Genomic DNA, 17,608 nt, shown 5'->3' on the forward strand with positions numbered 1-17,608 from the left:
TATTGCTGCATGTTCTGTTGGATTTTGGTGATACTTAGTTAATGAAATTAATGCCAATTTATTAATACTTTAGATAGCCAAATGGTTAGAATATGCTGAAACAAGTGTACTTATGCCAACAACATTGATTTCTGCAACTTGTCTGTTGTCTGTATTAGGTCTTGCTATAAATCTCACTATTATCTCCTTCCACTTAAGCACCAACTATTTTTATCAAAGAGCAACCTATTTTTAGCACACAATGTGCAAACCTTACCAAACCTAACTTCTGCATTGTTTACATTTCATATGTCTTCAGCAGCTAGTGCTTAAACGCTACATTATGAATCATCCTTTTAAAACTTGTCTCTCTTGCATTATATTAGCTGACATGTTTTGTGCATAGTTAATATATTTAATTTTACCTCTTGCCTTCAAAACCAAACAGTTCATTTAGCAAGCATACAGGAGAAAATCTGGATCCATTCTGATGTGTAAATCAAATATAGAAATTGATAACAGTTCTGACAAATCTGCCAACCATGGCCAAAACCTGTTGCCATCATACCTTTTAAATTAGTTTCCGTGTTTAAAATTCTTGAAGGAAAAACATTTTTTAAAGAGATATACAAAGGTTAACTAATTTGTAATAATTTGAAAATAGACTTCTTTGTGTGTGGATAAAAGCATTGAGTTAAGGACATGGAAAGTAATTTTATCATGTTGAAAATGGGTAATTATTGCTTAAACTAATATCTGATTAAAATCAGACCACAAAAAAAGCCTATTTTTCAAACGTTCTTCTTTCAAGTCCTTGGCTATTAGAATTGAAGTTTTCAGTGTATGTTAAACAAATGCTTAATCAATAGAAGTACTATTTATTAACTACATTCGTTAATTTTAAACATTATTTTAACATTTCTACATAGCATATTTAGCTTATTATTTCTCTTAATTGTTTGTATAGTTTATTATGAAGTCATTCTTCAGAAAATTAAAAAAAAAAAATAAAAAGAATGCTTCCCAATATTTAAAAATTCTAAATAGGAGTAATGGGAAAACACTGGCTTTTCTTCCATTGTCATTAAATTAGGAAGACTTCCGGGACACCCTTCGTTGATCCCACTGAACTTTTCTCTATCATCATTCCCCTATATTCGGATCTATGAACTTTCTGACCTAACTTGTCCAAGGATACCTGGTACTAGATTTAGTACATGAAGGTAAGAAGGTAAAAGAAGACTGAGCATGTCATGTTATGTGCCTTTAAAAAATAACAGCCCCTCCTCCAACAGTCTATACCCTTGTTCTCTCATTTGAAAGATCCTTTTGGTAATACTAACTACTAAAAATGTAGGAAAAAAAAAATAACAGTCCAATTAAATCAACTAAATAAAAAAACTATCAAATTTTTAAATGTTGGGTTTTTTCTTATCTCAGCAAAAGTGTGTTATTGCAGTAATATCTAGTTATTGCAATTCCATCTAGCTGAAGCAAGAATTTAACATGGTTATGTTCAGCTATGTGAATAAGGCAAACCATGCACAGACTGGATTAGGAGAAATACGATTCAAAAACTACAGTGCAGTCATGGTTTTGCATCCAGGACAGAAATAGGTATCTTAATTACATGTTATTTCCCCACTTCTCTGTCTTTCAAATTTATCCTGTATTTCCTTCTCTCTTTTAAAAAATGTGTATTCTTATCTGCTTCTGTCTATCATTCATCTTACACTTCCTTGGGTTCCCCCATCTTCATTTAGTACTGAATTTTTCCTCCCATGTCTTCCCCTCTTATGTTTACCTTACAGAAGCCCTGCTTTATCTTGCCATTGTGTAACTCTAGTCCACTGTTATTTCTGCTTTGTTGTTTTTGTTATTTAACGGTTTCAAAGAGGCTTACAGTTCTATCACTATTTTAAAACAACCAACTCCCATACATCCAAAAAAGTAGGATATGGAACAAAATCAGCAGTGGTGGCACTGGTAATTGACCTTTTGTTCCACTTGGAATTTGTAAAAACATATCAGGCTAGTAAAATTAGCTCTAAAAGGGTTTCCATCAGGTTTCTCAACCAAAAGTGGCATTACCTATGTTTTCTTGACTGCATGTGTGAACACCACATGCAACATACACACTTATATCCATTCTGATATGTCAGGCTCTGTGTCTGACGCAGCTCCAAACTAAAAAGGAAATTCATGCAGCCACCAGCAGCTGTAAGCCCACCATATACATGAGTGCTTGCCAGACCAGTAGGGAAGGGAATCAGAAGCCCTATTTTCCCCCTCCATAAATTCACAAATGTGGTGTAGAAAGTTTAGGAAGAAAATAAAAAGTGAAGTGAATTTTTCTATAGGACCTGTGAGTGAGACTTACAGTTGTCTGCCATTTGTACAGAATTTATTGTGTACACAAGTTTCCACCACTGAGAAACAGAGCTTCTCACATCCCCAAAAATCAAGTCGTATTTCCAGTTTCTTTAGCCAAGTCCACTAATTGACTTGAAAACAAGAACTGAGAGCTTAAACTTTATGTTGTATTGGGAATCAATAGCATCATCAGTGTACACAGTTTGTGATCTGCAGCCCATTTGCTGAATGTCTGAGCTGGCATACACTGTATTAATTGCATCCTTTTTTAGGATCGATGTTTAGAACCACAAAAAACATGTTTATAAAAATTCATCCGATAGCAATGAAGTCAGGTAAGGATGGAGGCCCAGTGACTACTGGAAAGCCTGCCACCTCAGCTAGCTTTACAACATCTTGCATTCAATTATATCAAAAGCAGTAAGATATAAATCTATATTACAAATGCTTGTTTTTCATCAGAGAGGGTAGGTCATTCATCAGTATGTCCAGTGCTGTTTCTGTTTATCAGGTGGTTTAAAATCTGAAGATCCTCAGGCACTGTCTAGGATAGAGGTACTTGGAAACAATTCCTTGCTAGCTCAGAAAGCTTTTTTAAAATTACAGATTTAACACTAACTGGCTTTTTCCAAGAACTTTGTGTAGAGGAAAGTTTTTCTCAAGCTTAGGATGCTGTTCTATTATGAAAGGCACAATTGCTTCTTGTGAAGCACTGACAGTCCCAGAAAGAGACTTAGTTACTCTTGTCTCTCCTTTGCAATTCTTAAACAAAGCTCTGCTTCAGATGGCACGTTATATGCTCTTCTGTCTAGTATTTGTAGCACCTAATATCTGTCTAGTATCCATTTCTGTACCATGAATAGACTGAATTCAGGAATAGGAGATCTTTCACCTAGTAACTGCAGTTATGCAACCCAAAAAGAGGCATGGGTGGCTCCAAGTGAACCTTTTGGCACAGGAAACCATTGATGGTCCTACTACAGGCTGCTGAACAATGAAGCTGTTTACCAGAATAGTGGATCGAGAAATATTTTCCCCCAAATTTCCATGAAAATATCATTCTTGTAAAAATTTAACTTTGGCACACAGGTAACTTCCAGGGTTTAAAACACTGTCCTTATCTGTCAGGACCTGGTGTGCAGGGGGTGGGAAGGTGTCACAGTACTTCTTTCCAGACTCTGAGATTCTAATCCAGAAATTTATTCTTCAGATGGCTGGAAACCTTCTTCCTGTTGTCCAGTTCCATTTTCTCTCCTCTCATTAAATGTAGCCATCAGATCCACAGCTCTCGTTATAATTCTCCATATAACACAGATCTTGAACTTATTTGCGCCTCCTCCTGGAATTTCCTATTCCAGCTCTTAGAGAAGCCATGAATGTCACCACCAGTCCCTCTGAGCACTTGGGAGTTTAATTTACACATTTGGTATGACTTTCATGTTCCCTTTACAGACACAAATCCTGATTTTGCCTTTATTTCAACATCATCGTCTCTACTGATAATCCTGGCAAAATATTTACTTAGCTTTGGACTACCATGGCTGCATAAGAGCCTTATTTCCATTCTTTTTTTTTTTTGCTGTGTGTACGTCTAAAGAGCAATCTTTAGTGCTATTTATAACAGCTACATGCTACTAGCTTATAAGTGCTAATTAGCTAATAGCTAATAATGTCTAATAGCTAATAATATATGACTGGCAGCCTGTCATACAATTCAGCATGTTATGACTTGGGTGCAGGAAGGGGGCTAGATATACCATTGCATGCATTATAGATAGACCAGCTATACCTACAAGAACAAACTTTGTTTTCAGATGTTTGTAATCAGCATTTCCCACCCTCCAGCCCAAAATTTCTATCCAATTTTGATTTTACAAAACCTATATACAAGTATGAAGACAGAGAGAACCCTGTTAATGTAATGTAACACATGGACTCATCTTTTTGGTGAAATGCCAAATGCCAGGTTGCACTGTCTGTATGAGGTTCAGGTAAGAGCGATTGAAACAAATGCAACAAATTGTCCATTGGTTTCTGCAAAGGTCTGGGAAAGTTAATGCAAGTCATACAGCCTATTTAAATTCCCAGTATTTGCAAAATACTAACAGACTATATCATTATATGAGTTATGGGAATCCAAACCACTTGTTTGTTCGCAAGGCATACAGCGTCTAATTATGCACACGCTTGATTTAAAACACTAACACTGAAGGGAACGTTGCAAAGGAGATGGTTCCTTGTTCTATAAATACGATCTCCTCTTTCTGACTCATTTCCAACCCCGGTTTCACAAGACACGACCCAGGCCGGGCCGGGAAGGCCGGGGATGCCGCCGCCGCCCGGCAGCCGCCAGGCCGCAGGGCTGCACCAGCCCGGCGCCCGCCGCCCGGCGCCCGCTGCCCGCCGCCCCGGCAGGCCCGCCCGCCCCAGCGGGTCCGAGGCCGGCATACCGTGCGCCGCCGGCGGCGCAGCCCTCGGGGCGGGCCGGCCAAAGCCACCTCAGGAGGCCCCGCAGCGCCCACCCGGGCAGGACTGCAGAGCAGCGCGCCCCAGCCGCGGACGCTGCCGGCACCCGGAGCCCCGCCAAGGCAGCACCCAGCCCGACGGCCCGCGCCCGGACACCGTCCCAGGGCGCCGCCGCCCCCCGCCCGCAGCAGCGCTCCTGACAGCCCCGGGCGGGTGGAGGAGGCGGACCCCGCCCCACCCCAGCCGGCGCTGCACGCGTGCGCGTCCGCGTCCGCGTCCGCTCCCGCTGGTGAAACGAAAGACCTCCCGGCCGCGAGGGGGCGCCGCACCGCGGTGCCTCGCCAGGTTCCCCTCGGTCCCCGCCCTGCGGATTCTGGGAAGGGAGGGGGGCGAGGGCGTCTCCCGGTCGGCGTCAGTCCCAGCATGCAGCGCGGCCCGCTCCTGCCCCTGCTGCCGCTGCCGCCGCCGCCGCTGCTGCCGGGGGGAGAAGATGGCGGAGGGAGGCGCGGCGGATCTGGAGACCCAGCGCACGGACGTCGCGGCGCTGCTCAAAACCGCCCTCCGCAAGGGCGACACCTGGTGAGGGAGGGGCGGGGGGGCCCGGGCTGATCGGCGCGGGCGGCTCCCTCCGCCCCCGGTGTCGCTTGGCTGGCGGAGGCACCGACCTCCTTTCCCTCAGCTCCCCCCTCCCCGCTCCCGGGGGCGGCTCGCGGCTCGGCCCCCCGCGTGCGCCGGGCGCTGCCGGCAGAGGCGGGGAAGGCGGGTGACAGGGGGAGGGGGGCAGCGCCATTCCCCCCCTCCCTTCCCGCCGCCCGGCTCCCTCAGCCCCTGTCAGGAGGGGATCGGCCGTCTCGGTGCGGCTTGGCCTGGGCTGCTGGCGGCCGGCAGGGCCGCGCCGCGCCGCTGAGGCGCCCGGCGGGGGGCAGGCACCGAGGTCAGCTCCCTGCCGGGCGGGGGGAGGGGAGGGGAGGGGAGGGAGCGGCGTGACTGGCGGGGCGCGGTGCCGGGTGGCAGCCCCGGATGGCGGCCCCGGACGACGAGAGGCCCGGAGGCGGCGGGGGGCTCGTTTGGCCTGGCGGGGAGAAGCAGGGATTGAGGCGGGGGAGAAGAGCTCCGCTACCAGGCGTTTCTTCCATTATCCAGGCTGAAAGGAGGAAACGGCCCTGGCATCACCTTCAAGTTGTCAGAAATTATATCTGTACCACGGCGGGGGTGCCCTGAAGCCCGTCCGCGGCTGTGATAAGCCTTCACTTTAAATTTTATTTTGCCTGTGAACCTGTTAGCTACCTAAGAAACAGGCCCCGAAGGTGCAAACGGGCCCTTATGATACCTGCTCCATAATAAACGTTGAAAAAGATATGTTTTCTTGGTCAGTCAGAAAATATTTCTTAGTATGATGTACAGATTGTCAACAGAATAATCCGTGGTTGAAAAGAATTAGGTTAAATAAACACCTCTTTCTGGTGTGTATTTGGTAATTGAGCTTGTGTAGTTGTAGTTCTCTGAGGCTAGGAAATGGGACTTTTTTTTTAGGAGGGGAAAAAAGGAACTGACACTTTTTCCACCACTCAACCTCTTCATCTCTTCCTGTGTGAAACTGTCACCCAAAGACAAAGGCTGAAGCATTAACTTACTGAAAATTAAGTATGAATACACAGAAGTAGAACTTACCCACCTCATTTCAGCTGTCATCACTCACTGTTCCAGTTCTATAAAAGACTATATTTAACAGTGTTGATACTGCAGCATGTGTCAGAAGCATACATTCTGATGCATTATTCAAATACTGCTGAGTATATGTTTAGTTTTGGCATACGAACAGACTGCTCTTAAACTGAAAAACTATAAGCAACTAGAAAAAGGAAATCAATTCACATGGTAGTGTTGAAAATGACCAGCAGTAGTAAAAGTGTGTTCAGGCCTGTACTCTTCTAAGAGGTTGGTTGGGGTTTTTCTATGGTTCTGTTGGGTACTTCCTGAGTACTAAAAAAAATGTCTCAAACAGTTAATATTATTCAAAGTGAAAGTAACTTTATGACAAGTTTGCATGATGACTAAAACAGTGTTTACTGTGCTGTATTTTTTTTTAGTACATTAAATATTTTAACATGAAAAATCAGTTAAGTGGAATAAGCTTCTAAACATTCTCTGAAAATAAATATATCTAGCTGTGATTATGACACTGATATTAATCAAGTGTTTTAAGACTGAATAAGCAATGGCAAAGTCCTATTAACTTTGACTCATGAACTATTAAATCTAGCTACATAAATGTGTATGCATGTGCGTTCATAGGATTAATACTTAGAGCTATGTATTTAACTTTACAAATTAAGGGGTATGTTTAGTCCAAATGCTTTTTTTCACAGGTATTTTGTCAATAGTGTTTTGATCTTTTGGGGCATCAGTAACAGAAGCAAAACAGTTGAAGTACTCTTAAGTCCTGATTCAGAATTGCAATTTTCATTCATTCAATAGTAAATATTGCTGAAAAAAATATGAGTAATGCCATATCAGCTTGTTGTGTTTGAGCTTTAAAGCATTCAAATACAGTCCTTTTAAAATTACTGGCATATACTCAAAGTCTTGTCCATGCTCTTCAGAATTTGGAGTGTAGAGAACAATAAGCTATATAAGGAAAGCATAAAGCTTTGGGGATTTTCGCTAAGAAAAAGGGAACTGAAGAATAGGGCAAAGATAGGCAAGTCTTGTATCTGTAAAGAGGGCATTGAATTTCTTCATTAGTTCTTCATGTGCACTGCCGAGAGAAAGAAATGAAACTGACTTGAAATGCAATGTTTTTTAGAGTCAGATGGTGGAAAAGAATTGATAGACTCAGGAAACATTTGAACAGGCAGCTTAGTAAGCTGTAGAATTTGTTTCGTTGGATGTTTTTAAGAGTAGCTTGGGGATAGTATAGGTTAAAATATATTGCTTCAGTGGACACACAAGGCTAGTGTCTTTTGACTGTTCTGTCCTCGGGGACAGGATTCTGGGCTAGTTTGTCCCGATGGTCTTTTTTGCATTCTTTTATGGACAGTTAATAAATTCAATTATTAAACTATGAGAGATTGAGGATTCTTCCATCTCTCCATTTATCTTATTTTTCTAAAATAACTTCATTTATCAGTTGTTTTAAATAATGTTGACTACTTTTGTTAGTGAATTCAGCATTAAAAGCCACATGTCATTCCATGGAACCTGGATTATATATAATTCTCTCTTCTTACAATATTATCCGAAGGGCCTTCAGGTTAAGTGGTTGAAAGACCTAGAGTTCTGTTTTGGGAGAGAACAAAGTATTTCATTGTGTATCTCATAGTTTTAGGATCTGCTATGATTACTTTTCAATGTTGTAAAATTCTACTGATGCTTGGCAAGTGAGGAGAATTTTTATTGTTTGTGGAGATTTTAACCTCTCATTTAGAAAGACAAAAAATATTGATTGTTACAGCTGCAGACAAATTTGAACTCAATCAGTGTCTTCCTATATCTGTTCTCAGAAATTGAAGAGATGTTGATGTTCAGCAGTTTTTTAGCCACTGTATAATTTGCATGACCAACTGGTCTTGGTGATGTCATTTAATGCCTTTGTAGCTGCAGTGGTATTCTTGAGAGCCTTGCCAAGTTTTTCTGTTTTTACAGTGTCACAGAGGTACAGTTTTCTACACTGAAAGTTATCGATGTTGGAACAGTTTTCTTAAAGAGATGATGAAGACTATCAATTCTTGTGTGTGACTTCTTGTGTGAATATCTCTGTAATGTCCTCCCCATATTGAGGTATTTCTTGTCTTTACCTTTAAGACCACTTTCAGCCCTGCTTTGCCTGTAGTTCCTGTTCTTCTGTGGCTCTCTTAGTCAGAGATGTTGTCTCAGTTACTTAAATATGACATTACAAATGCTTTCATACTCTTTACTTTGCTACGTCTTACGCACGTTGGCTCTCCATGGTCTAGAATGTGAGACCACGTTTCTCGCCTTTAAGTATCAGCTGCCAATAAATGGTTCACGTAACAGTGACTAATAATGGCTAACAGCAAAGCCATAGCAGTCAGTTTCACCGTTTTTTCTCTCTCCCAGAATTTCCCCACTGTGCTTCTTTCATGTATTGCTTGCTGTAGCAATCTGTGAGCAGATGAGAATATAAATGTTATTTGTATTTTTAAAAGCAGTAACTTGGAAAAGAACTAGGCTGTTACAGTGGACAAATAAGTATCACGAGGAGTTTATTTGGTGGCTAAGGGAACAAATGCAATCTTTAGATGTTTGTATAGGGAATACTGAGTAGCAGTACAAAGATGTACTGTATACAGTGATATATTAGTGAAACCATTCATGCTGTCCAGTTCTGGTGTCCACATGTCACAGAAGGCATTCATTTGGAATGAGGTAAAAAATCTCAAAATTTAATAGAGGAGGCAGAAGCCTTGCCTTTCAGAGAAGAGCTTTAAGAGCCTTTGTCTGTTTTGCTAGAATGTTGAGTCCTGTACTGAAATACTTACATAAGAAGAAGATGTCTTCTAGGATAAGGATTTTTAGATTAGCAGATAAAGATTTAAGACACTATCTGTAAAGAAGGAAGATGTTGATTTCCAGCCTTGCTAGCCAGTGAATTTTGGTGCCAGTCATCACTTTACAGAGTGATGAGATAGATTCTTAATCTGTGTCATCACTTTACAGAGTGATGAGATAGATTCTTAATCTGTGTCATCACTTTACAGAGTGATGAGATAGATTCTTAATCTGTTCTTGATTTTTAAGACTTGCAAATTATGTAAACTACAGAAGTATAGTATTTTGTGTTCTTTTAGATGTGTGTCTGATAAACATTACTTTTGAAGTTCTGGTGAGTCCAGAGGGAGTACTGTTGTTAGCCATAGAGTACATTTTTTGGAAGGTGAAGAAAATATTCTCATTTTTTGTACTGTAAGAATTTTATTGGCTGTTTAATTGTAAAACTCAATCACTGAAGAGAATAAGTAGGGTAGAAATCCTTCCTAGTGAGTGATCAGTAGATATGAAAAGTTCAACCTGAAAGAATTTCCCCTCCAGAAGTGTATTTAAAGAATTTCCCCACCAAAAATGTATAAGCATTTTAATTCTGGTTGCAATGAAAATTCATGAATCTTGATGAACAGGCATATATAGCCCTACTTGAAAACCCTGCAGTGCCCGTCATTGATGATAACCTTGATGCTGAAGTGCTTAGCTTTAATAGTATTTTACACTGTGGTCTTCTCAGTGTTTCCCACATTTGATCATCCATCATTGTGCTGTACATGAACAGAATCTAGATTGAACATTAATGGAAGATTTCACTGAGAGCATGATGAGATGTTATGGACCTGCACCGCAGTAACATTTGGAATAGTATCCTAAACTGTTCTGATGGCTTCATATAATGAGAAACAAGGAACGCTACGTCAGTGTTCCAAGGATAGAATTGAGAATTGGCTGCTTTTTCTTTCAAATGAGGTTTAAGTTGCTGATTTTTGACTTTTAAGACCTTGTGGTGGAAGTTTTGTGTTAGATTTGTCTCATTGCATGTGGAATGGTGCAGCACTTCACCAACAACTTATGAAGATATACAAAATGTTCTGTTTTAAATTATTCTGGGACAATACTTGCAATGGAAATGTGTAGATGCAGTTTTCTTCTGTTAATTGATTCGGCAGGGTGAGAGCATGTTAAAATCATGTTTGTCAGGCTTTTGCCTGAAAATTGGAAGTCAAACTGATTTAGGAGTTATATTATTTTTTTAATGAAAAGTCTTTACTTCAATGGAAAATTTGTAAGTGTATTCAAAATACTTACGTGGTTGTTAATGTAATGTTCACACTGAAATTTTAAGATAAAAATGCAGTCCATTAATTTTGGCTGAATCGGGCTTCTCGGTCACCCTCTTGGTGGTGTGTGTGAAGTGCTGCTTAGGCTATTGCAGCACATTGTGGGAACTGAGCACAGGGGGGCTGTAGGGAGAATTTGACTGCTTGATGGGTTGATTTGAAATTATCTTGGTGCATTTAGTTGAACAAAGCTTTTATTTCTGAAGAGGGATGTGAAATATTTAGACTAAAAAAATGGGAGCTAAGAGATTTTTTTTTTCCCTCTCTCTTTGACCCCTGGATTTTTTTCTTGTGGATTTACCTACATTTTGAATAAATGATGGTTTGGTTTGTATGTGATAGAATAGAATAATTATCATCATCTTGAACTTCGAAGAACTTGTTAATTCTGAAAGAAAATTTAATTTTGAAGGCATCTATTAATCATGAGTGTACTTAGTCAAGCAATTTCGACTAGCCTAATCAGAGTAGAAATACAGGTACAAACCCATTCTTACCTTTCTTATTTTTATAGTTGCAGTTGTGCAAGAACAAAAGTTGGATGCTATGCCTTTAAACAGGAGTCCTAATTTGCTTTCAGCGGCACAATTGTTCTACTTTGTTCTCAATATTGCTTAATCTGTACTCATGCACAGTGAGGAGGGTAAAAAAAAACTCCTCACCTGTCTCTCTGGACAATTTGCACAGTTTTGCTTTTAAAAGTGAAATAGCTTGTATTCAGAAGATATGATGTCCCAGCAGTACACAGTGATGGAATGAGTGTCTCTCTGTGAAGTGTCTTTATTGCATATTAAAGTTAACTGTTTTGATTTTGAAGTCGAAGAGCTGACCTATCAGTCAATATACATAAATCTAGGTTACGTGTTCTTTAATTCTGCCTGTATATAACCAAGGAATGCATTCAGAACGCTTTTGACAGCAATGGGAAATACCAAGATCATAGTCGTACTGTTCAAATATTTTTCTGTCAACCTGTGTGTTGAGGTAAAGAACAGTGCTGTTGTACTCTGTGATGATGGTGCTGTGCTGATAAGGTTTATTAAATCGAAATGTGCAGTAAACCACAGGTGAAGTTAAATTACATGAAAAAGTTACAAACCATGAGAGAATTCTAGAAATCAATTAGCAACTTTCCTGCTAGTACTATTATTTTCTTTTATTGAGAGAACAATGTCCATACATGGTTGTGCAGCTATGAAATTTTAAAACTTGCATGAATTTATTACTGATTTTTATTATTTGTTGAATTTTTGTTGAAGAAATGAAGGTGCATTTACAAGTGTTGTAATAGGTTCATTCTTTTGTTCTTGTAAGGTAACGTACAAAGGCTATAAGTAATCCCATTTCGGGCTGCCCTAAGTCTCTACACTTGATGATTCATAAGGATACAGTCTTTTGTTGGTAATGTTAGTTGACTGACCCAATATGAACATATATTTGGATATAATGCATGGCTGTCAACTGATAATTGTGTTTTAATATTTGAATATTTTTGTATAGGAGTAAAAGGACCAAAGTATTTGAAATAATCACCATTTCATCCCACTTCAGTGGGACCCAAAGAATAATAACACCTGCAGTGAACTATTTTCTCAGCGGTGATGTCTATAGGGGCTATATGAGGTTGGAATAACTGATCTAAACTCATCCTAAAGATAGTCTGTTTAGCGTCTTCAGCTAAAGCAAGTTTAAAATAGCTATGACTTTAGCTTTTTAATGTCAGTTTACAGTTTTTCTAAACAAACCTTGTTTGTTTCTAACCATGAGAATAAAGTAAAAGATCACATGTTTTTCTATAGCTTTGAGGAATATATTCTTCTATAAGAAAATAATATTAACTGAAAGTAGTTTAAGGTCAAAAGTAATCTGTGCTTTGAAAACAACCCGAGCATAGGAAAGCAGCAAGAGGAAAGTAGGTTGAAATGTTAAGCATTGTATTTTGTCAATACTTGCCAAGAAATTGTTCAAATAAAATAATTATTTAAAGAAAAGTTATGCCTAAATGGGAATATAGTACTTGAAAATAGCTTCTGTATGGGATGAGCTAGGTATGACCAGCAGTTACTGCTTTTCAAGGAAATGAAGTGACGTGTAATATCAGAAGATATCAAGGAACATTCTAATTCTATTTTTCAATCCCTTTGCATGACCAATGGACTCACACTAGCCTGAATTAAGATTGGAAGATGAGCACATGCAATCTGTGAGGACCTTCAGACCTCGAGTAAGGCCTTTTGTCTTCAGCTGCTGGAAAGAGAATGTTGTTGGAGTTTATATTTGCAAGGTTCAGAATTTCATCTTTTATTTCATCCTCTGCAGCGATAACACTGAATCCATATGATATCAAAACCTGTTGTGTATCAAAGGGAGAACATGCACTTTGGTAAAATATGTTATTATGTGCTCCACTTGTGATGGCGTGGGGTTTCCATGTCTTTGTTATCAGAACAAATGCCACTGTTGTGGACTGTTCTAAAGATATTCTGCAATTTTTGATACGTTGCATGTCTGCAAAGGTAGTGTAGACCTTGGTTACACAAGCTCCTCTTGTGCTCTGGAGGGATATGAGGTTTTCATAGAATCATAGAACATCTCAAGTTGGAAGGGACCTATAAGAATCATTGAGTCCAACTCCATGCTCCTCGCAGGACTGCCTAAAGCTAAACCATATGACTAAGAGTGTCATCCAGATGCTCCTTGAACTCTGATGGACTTGGTGCCGTGAGCACTGCGCTGGGGAGCCTGTTCCAGTGACCGACCACGCCCTCAGAGAAGAAGCCTTTCCTAATGTCCAATCTGAACTTCCCTGGGCGCAGCTTCATTCCATTTCCTCATGTTTTTTTCAGCATCTGGCATTTCAGGGGACTCAACAGTATAAATTGTCCCTGGTACATTATAATCTGCTTCAAACAGGCAAGAAATATTATACAGATGAGAGCAGATGTGTCTTATGAAGCGATCTGAAGCTCCACTCTGAAGTAAACACTGAGTACTGAAGTAGGCCAGACTTGAACTGAGAACATGTTCTATAGTTTTTTGATTCTACTTGCTCAAAGAAAATTTAGATCTCTTTAAGGATATGTAATACAACTAAGAGAAAACACCTAAAATTAATGAAACTGTACAAATATTTCCAGTATTATTAATACCTAAAATATCATATTTGAGTGTAATTTCAGGAACTCATACATGCATATTTTTCCTTACTTTTAGGTAAATGTTTGGGGCTATTTCAATATTTATGTATTTCTATTATCAAGTTGTTGGCTCTAAGTGACTTTAGTATAATCAAACTTGGTTGTACTGTTTTCATCAAGCAATTTGACGTGACTGATTTATTTGAAATGCTTATAAAAGTCAAGCATTTGTTGATTTAGAGTTAATCAGTTCATCTTGTTGTGAAGTTGTCTTAGTTTTTAAGGTTTGCACCTCAAAAGAGCGTATCTAGAAATTTGAGACAATTCTCTTCTTTAGTCTCTGCTACGAATCCTCCAGGTGTGTTCTACCCCTAAAGATTGGTTGGTTATCCTGCTCACTAGCTTGACTGATGACATCTAAGAGAGCAAAATTTGTGTTTCCTGCTTGAGTTTAATGTTCATTCCATCAGAGTTAGTAGCAAACATTTCTTAATCATAGTTTTAAAAAATGGGTAGGCCATATTTTTAGACTTTGCTAAGGTGTCCTGGGGTAGCTTTCTCAGTCAGGTCCACAGTTCAAAAAACTACTGTAACATTAGACTGATTTGGAACTCTTTCCTGTATTAGGTAATAGTAACAAAAACAAAAGCAAAACATTGCACCAAGTTTAATGTATAGACATTTTATGTCTCTGTTTTACTAATGCATCGTATGCTATTTTTGTATCTGGGACAACAGATATTCAGTGAAGCATATCTGGTCTCAAGTGCGTGCTACAAGTTTTTAATAATTTTCCCCTAAAAAGTGATCAAATCTTATTTAAGAAATGAGGTTTTAGCAGATGTAGTCCTGTTTACTTGAGGTATGTCTTCTCTTAAATTACTGAACGTCCCTCATAGGTATCAGGTGGTTGATTGTATGATGGATGTTATAACATTGATGAACAGATAAATTAAGTTGCCTTCTTATGGTTTCCCTTCTCTGTTTTGTGTAGATGAGTAGTCTTGTTGATCTTGGTTAGAATGCTGTATTGAATGTAGGATCAAAAGCTATAGTCTATAAATTTCTTTTAGAAATAGATTTTCACTTTTTCCCTTAATGCTAAGAAGTCTGGGTTTTAGCTATGCACTTGAAGTGCTTTAGCAGATGATCCCCTAAGCTGAGTGTGGTGTAATGACATTATTTTTTTTTGCAGCATAATCTTTAACATGGTATATTCTTCTTGCGTAAAGATGAGGGAAGTGTATGGCATTAGAATGCAAATTTCCATTTTCCCTAATCTTATCGGAAAAGTAGCATTTCATCTATTGATTAAGAACAAGTTCTTATAAAAGGGGAAGATTATAGCTGCTGTGACTGTATTCCATGGTAACTCAAAATAACTTCTCTTACCTGTATCAGATTTCTACTGAAATAAAAGTAGCAGAATGCTCACTGAAATACCTAATATGTATAAAATGTACATGTGCATATGTATGCACGTACATACACAGAACCAGTAATTCACTGTAAGAATTCACAACTACAGTGTCTGTTAGCATTTTTCAAAATCTGTATCGGTAATTTTTTTTTATTGGCTATATAAATTCACTAAATCCCTCTTTTGCATGTAATGCATGTTACCTCGGCATTGTGGTAAACTGGTGTGTACTGAGTTTGCTCTTAAGAGTATGTGTCTGAGAATAAAGACTCCATACTTCTTTAAGAAGTCTAAACAATGTTGGTAGATCCTGAGTCAATTAAAACCAGTTATCTCTAAATAGGAAATAAATTAATTACTGGACTTAAATAAGTATCTTGCTTACCTTTGTTTATAAAGCATATTAACAGACGAATATTGGGATAGTGAGTAAGGCAGTACTTTCTAAGCTGTAATCTGTGGTGAGAAGGTAGTTCACTAGGCTCTGGTAAGACATGTAGTGCTGTATCAAATCTATAATATTTTTGTTTCAAGTTTCATTATTGGAGTATGATGTGGTTTGTAAGAAATCCTGAGAACTGGCAGTGGCCCATTTGCTCCTTATCCTAATAAATTGATCTTTGTGGTTCACTCTATTTAAAAACTAGTACAAAGAGATAGATATATACCGCTTCATATTACAAGCAGTAATATGAACAATACTTTAACCAAAGTATTAAGCTTTGCCCTTTAGTACACACAGATTTCATGATCTTCCCTTTTTCAGTCTTTTCATTCCTCTTCAGTAGAATGCATCTTGCAAAAAATGCATGTAGGCTCTTATTTGTCTGAAAGTAATCAGTTTTAATTATGCTTTATAGATATTAACTTATTTTTTTACAGTTGAAGAATTCAATCTTAGAATAGTGTTTTGCGCCCATTTAGCTTCTTTTTTGAATTGTTCCTTGCAGCTTTGTCCATATGTCCAAAGCACACCAGTCTAACAAAGTACTACTCACTGAATTCAAGTAAGAAAACAGGAAAGGAGAAGGTATAAAGACCAAGTAATTTGAGTAGCTTTCAAATTTTTGGTGTTCATGCATTCTTCATTTTGCTTTTCTCCATTGTACTACTGGATAGACTTTGTACAGAGAATCTCAAGCTTCATGTGAATTTTTTTAAGATTTGGTTGTCCTTCAGTGTTTTCTTTCCAGGGCAGGAACTTGACTGTGCTGTTTAGTTCTTATCACACTTACATACTTGCATAATTTGTAGGTGGCCTTTCAACTTTTTTATGCTAGAAATATTAATCTCTTACTTGACCGAGTAAGTACAGATTCCTAAATTTGAAGAGAAGCGATTTAAGTTCTTGTACTTTGTGTTAGGAAACAGAAATGTTACAACTTTTCAGTTAGGGAGAACTGTAAAGAGACATTGCAGAGCAAAATTTGGTTGGTGTCAAGATTAATTGGATGTGGAAGGATAAAGTTGATGAAGTGTTGAAATAGGTAATGGTGAACATTTAAAATCTAGAACAGTGGACCCCAAGCCTTTTTGCACTGTTAAGTTCAATTATCAAAATTTTCTGTTAATCACTGTGTTACTGGTATATGATCAGACATTTAACACAAGGCAGTTGAAAAGTAATATGGTTCTACAGGAGCAGTAATTTGTCAGGCATTAATTAAAACAGTGATAAGTTTGCCTATATGATAATTTCCCTTCTGTGTAAAATTGTATCTTTCATTCTTTGATTCATAGCTTATTCAAATTTAGATCAAGAAAGTAGAGGCCGTGGGGTGGAGTAGGGGACAAGGCTGGCAGGTTTGGTGGTAGAATGGATGCCTGAAGGTGACTGCATTGATGACTACACGCGGTTATGGCTGTTATGGAATAGTGCTGGATGGCCGCAGCACAAGATAAAGGTGAGAATGCTGTTGGCCTTGAGTATGTTCATAAGACCGAAAACTTTGTGTATTAAGCAAAAGGCAAGGGCGTGTCAGATTAATCAAATTTTCTATCCCTTTTTCCATTTATTAAAGAAAAATGAGTCAAATATTAAGAGGCTGTTGTAAAAGGAATTGGGATTTGTACAGGCAGAGTGAAAGAACTGGATTTTTGCAAATGTGGGAAGAACTGTTGCTACTTGTACTTTAAAAAGAAAAAGACACAAATACCAATGATTCAATTATAGTAACATCAGGCTTGTTCTGGCAGACTCAGGGTAAAGGAAAAATTACCTTTAATATCAGGCTCTATATCCAATTGTATATGCACTCTGTAGAATAAAGTCACTCCATTTAACATGGCCATACCAATTCAAACTTGAATAGTAGAGGCTAGTGTCTGTTTTCCAGAAAATGGAAAATAACTCTCATTTAATTGCAACAGTTAGTTATTTTTGGTGA

General features: G+C 38.8%; 1 protein-coding gene across 2 annotated transcripts in view; it reads left to right on the plus strand.

The window, feature by feature from the left end:
- The first annotated feature begins 5,235 nt into the window (after positions 1-5,235).
- The window catches only part of USP15 (ubiquitin specific peptidase 15), a 69,807-nt gene continuing 57,434 nt past the window's right edge, over positions 5,236-17,608 (plus strand). For both annotated transcript variants that reach the window (XM_087764289.1, XM_087764291.1), the window contains exon 1: positions 5,236-5,397. In XM_087764289.1, coding sequence (XP_087620415.1) covers positions 5,309-5,397 — 89 coding nt within the window. In that variant the 5' untranslated portion in view covers positions 5,236-5,308. The remainder of the gene's footprint in view (positions 5,398-17,608) is intronic.

The sequence above is a fragment of the Nipponia nippon genome, unplaced genomic scaffold (assembly GCF_047370975.1).
Source record: "Nipponia nippon isolate SJK-2023a ecotype South Korea unplaced genomic scaffold, ASM4737097v1 scaffold_3, whole genome shotgun sequence".
Classification (NCBI taxonomy): domain Eukaryota; kingdom Metazoa; phylum Chordata; class Aves; order Pelecaniformes; family Threskiornithidae; genus Nipponia; species Nipponia nippon.